Raw genomic sequence first — 2,841 nt, 5'->3', positions numbered from 1 at the left:
AATAAGGGAGTTATGAGTGAGTTTAGGTGCAGTTTTAGGTTACATTTTTTCGCTCGTGGATAATTCAGAGGCTGAGTGTAAGCATTGTGTTTTTTTTTTGGATTTAAAAAAAAAAAAGATCAGTTAGCTGAGTTTCTTCCCGTTACATGGATATAAAACATTCATAGTTTATTAAATATTAAGATTCCTTAGACGTTGTTTCCTGCAAATGACGCGTTTATCCGCCCGGTACCGGGGGGGCGGTGCGTAACAGGTTAACAGCTGCCTTCATCCTTTGACCAGACCCCGGTATACCCTAGTCAGCGCCCCTAGTTACACCAATCAGCGTGCGATTACCGTACAGCCAATCACAATGCGTGACGTCATTGGTAAGCGACGGACCCCGAACACATATGGTAGGGCGAACACATATGGTACTGACACCGGGATACAAACCGGAGGAGCCAGGCATGGAGGGAGGTGGCAGAGACAGTGCTAGGTTTTCGCCTGTTTGGGGAGTTTATATCCAGTTTACTTGAGGCTTTTTTGCTTTGTATGTCGGGGGCGGGAGATTCATGTGATTGGTTGTTGGTCGCGTTGCTCGCAAAAAATCCCCAAGCTTCAGATACGCCCACCTCCAAGATTTTTTTAACGCTGCTGTGTGGACGTACCGTAACAGTACTATAATGTAAAGATACTTCCTTTGAGTACCTTGGCATAAGCTTTTCCTGGGTGGTTGAGCAACATGATACCTTGATATAAAAGAGGAGTTAGCCCTTGACCATCTCTCAAGATTGAAGAGACATGTCTGCCAGAAACCTGAACAATGTCTAGAGCCTATAATATTGCTGGGCAAATCTCATCCATACCTGGCGCTGTGATATTGGGATATGGGTAAAGCTTCCCTATAATTTTCCAACTTTTCATTATCCATCGACAACATTTTGGATTGTGTTTGGGAGTCCTTCAAAGTGCCTGACAGTATCAGGATATCAGCAGCTCTCCTCCTGAGCTGAACACTCTGAAACCCTGTGTCCCTTTCCTGAGTCATCTGGGGGTTGCCAGACCTTTCTTGAGGCGAACCAACAGTCAATCTCATTGGCCTTCCCAATCTCTTGCCTTTATGTCGTTTTTGTTTCAAAATAACCCTGGAACAACCAGGCCCAAAAGGCTAAATGACCTAAACCATTGAATCAATTTGGCTTCATTGACCCTTTGACCATAACTCTGAGGAGCCACTCCCACGATGTAACTTATCAGCAAGGCTCACCTGGTTTCAATACTTCACGAAAAATGTTAATCTTTTAAGATTCTTTACACTGTAAAACCACTCTTGATGAGAAGGAAAAAGTAGCATCCATAATCAAATAAGATGATGTCAATGCCGGGAATTACGAAAAAAAAGAAGTTGCATGAAAGTGATGAAGACTGAGATGAAGATGACTGCAGAAAACAAAGTAGAGCTGAGGGATTTCAGTCTTAGCTAGAGAGAAAGTAATAGTAGGGGCAAGACAGAAGAGAAGAGATATATCAGCTGCATAACGGAGAGCTTTGCCAGAACACAGCAGCTTCTCAACACGTCTCTCTACAGATGGAGACTTCCCAAAGGGATGAACTCTGCTTTCCACAACTCTTCAACAAATCCTGCAGCAAGCCTACGCCAGCTCAGTCAGATGTCCTGCTCGCTAACATCCTGCTGTCCTTCATCGCTCTGATCACTGCAGCTCTCAACCTGCTGGTCATCATCTCTATCTCCCACTTCAGGCACAGACAAACTTTCAGTTTAAGCTTGTATATGTTCATGATTGAAAAGTAACAGGATTTAGCAACGCATATATTCCTTTTAATGAATGTCTCAGATAACAGGTGTTCTGTTTTCAATGATAACATATTCAAACCTGACGTTGTGTGACCAAATAGTTAAAGCAGACACTCAACAACAAATGCATATCCATTCAAATGCCTTTTTTTGTGTTTTACTGCTGTTTGTTGTTACAAGGCAAGCTATTGTTGATAATCTTATTTATGATGATATTCTTCTTTTCCAGGCAGCTCCACACCCCGACTAACCTCCTCATCCTCTCCCTGGCTGTCTCAGACTTCCTTGTGGGCCTCATTTTGATGCCTGTTGAAATAATTTCAACAGAGACTTGCTGGTACTTGGGTGACCTGATGTGTGCTCTGTATAATATTGTTGGTTTTATCATTACCTCTTCTACGGTTGGAAATATTGTGCTCATATCCATTGATCGTTATTTTGCTATTTGTGACCCTCTACATTACACCACCAGAGTTACTGTGAGCAGAACAAAAATCTGCATCTGTCTTTGTTGGATTTGCTCTGTTATCTATAATTGTCTAATTTTAAAGGACTTTCTGAGACAACCTGATGCAGAGAATTCTTGCCATGGAGAGTGTGTAGTTGTCATTGACAATATCACAGGAGCTGTTGACTTAGTTGTTAACTTTATTGCCCCCATTACTGTTATCATAGTTCTGTATATCAGAGTGTTTGTGGTGGCTGTGTCTCAGGCTCGAGCCATGCGATCTCATGTTATCGCTGTCACTATGCAACGTTCAGTTGGTGCTAAGAAATCTGAGATGAAAGCAGCCAGGACTCTTGGTGTTGTTGTCCTTGTATTTCTAATATGTTTTTTTCCATATTACGCTCCATCCCTTATAGGTGAGGATATTGAAAATATTAGTTCAATCTCACTCATTGTAGTCTGGTTGCTGTATTTTAACTCCTGTCTGAACCCAGTGATTTATGCCTTCTTATACCCCTGGTTTAGAAAATCTATCAAGCTCATTGTTACCCTTAAGATACTTCAATCCTACTCGTGTGATTCTAAAATACTGTAA

At 41.9% G+C, this 2,841-nt stretch overlaps 1 protein-coding gene across 1 annotated transcript; it reads left to right on the top strand.

Annotated features, from left to right (window-relative positions):
- The first annotated feature begins 1,570 nt into the window (after positions 1-1,570).
- LOC117495335 (trace amine-associated receptor 8a-like) lies at positions 1,571-2,841 on the top strand. Its single transcript, XM_034146532.1, has 2 exons — positions 1,571-1,743; positions 2,028-2,841. Exons 1-2 carry the CDS (start codon positions 1,571-1,573, stop codon positions 2,839-2,841), a joined length of 987 nt encoding a protein of 328 aa, XP_034002423.1.

The sequence above is a fragment of the Trematomus bernacchii genome, unplaced genomic scaffold (assembly GCF_902827165.1).
Source record: "Trematomus bernacchii unplaced genomic scaffold, fTreBer1.1, whole genome shotgun sequence".
In the NCBI taxonomy this organism is placed as follows: domain Eukaryota; kingdom Metazoa; phylum Chordata; class Actinopteri; order Perciformes; family Nototheniidae; genus Trematomus; species Trematomus bernacchii.
Note: the sequence above shows the minus strand (reverse complement) of the source record. Positions and strands in the feature narration are given on the sequence as shown.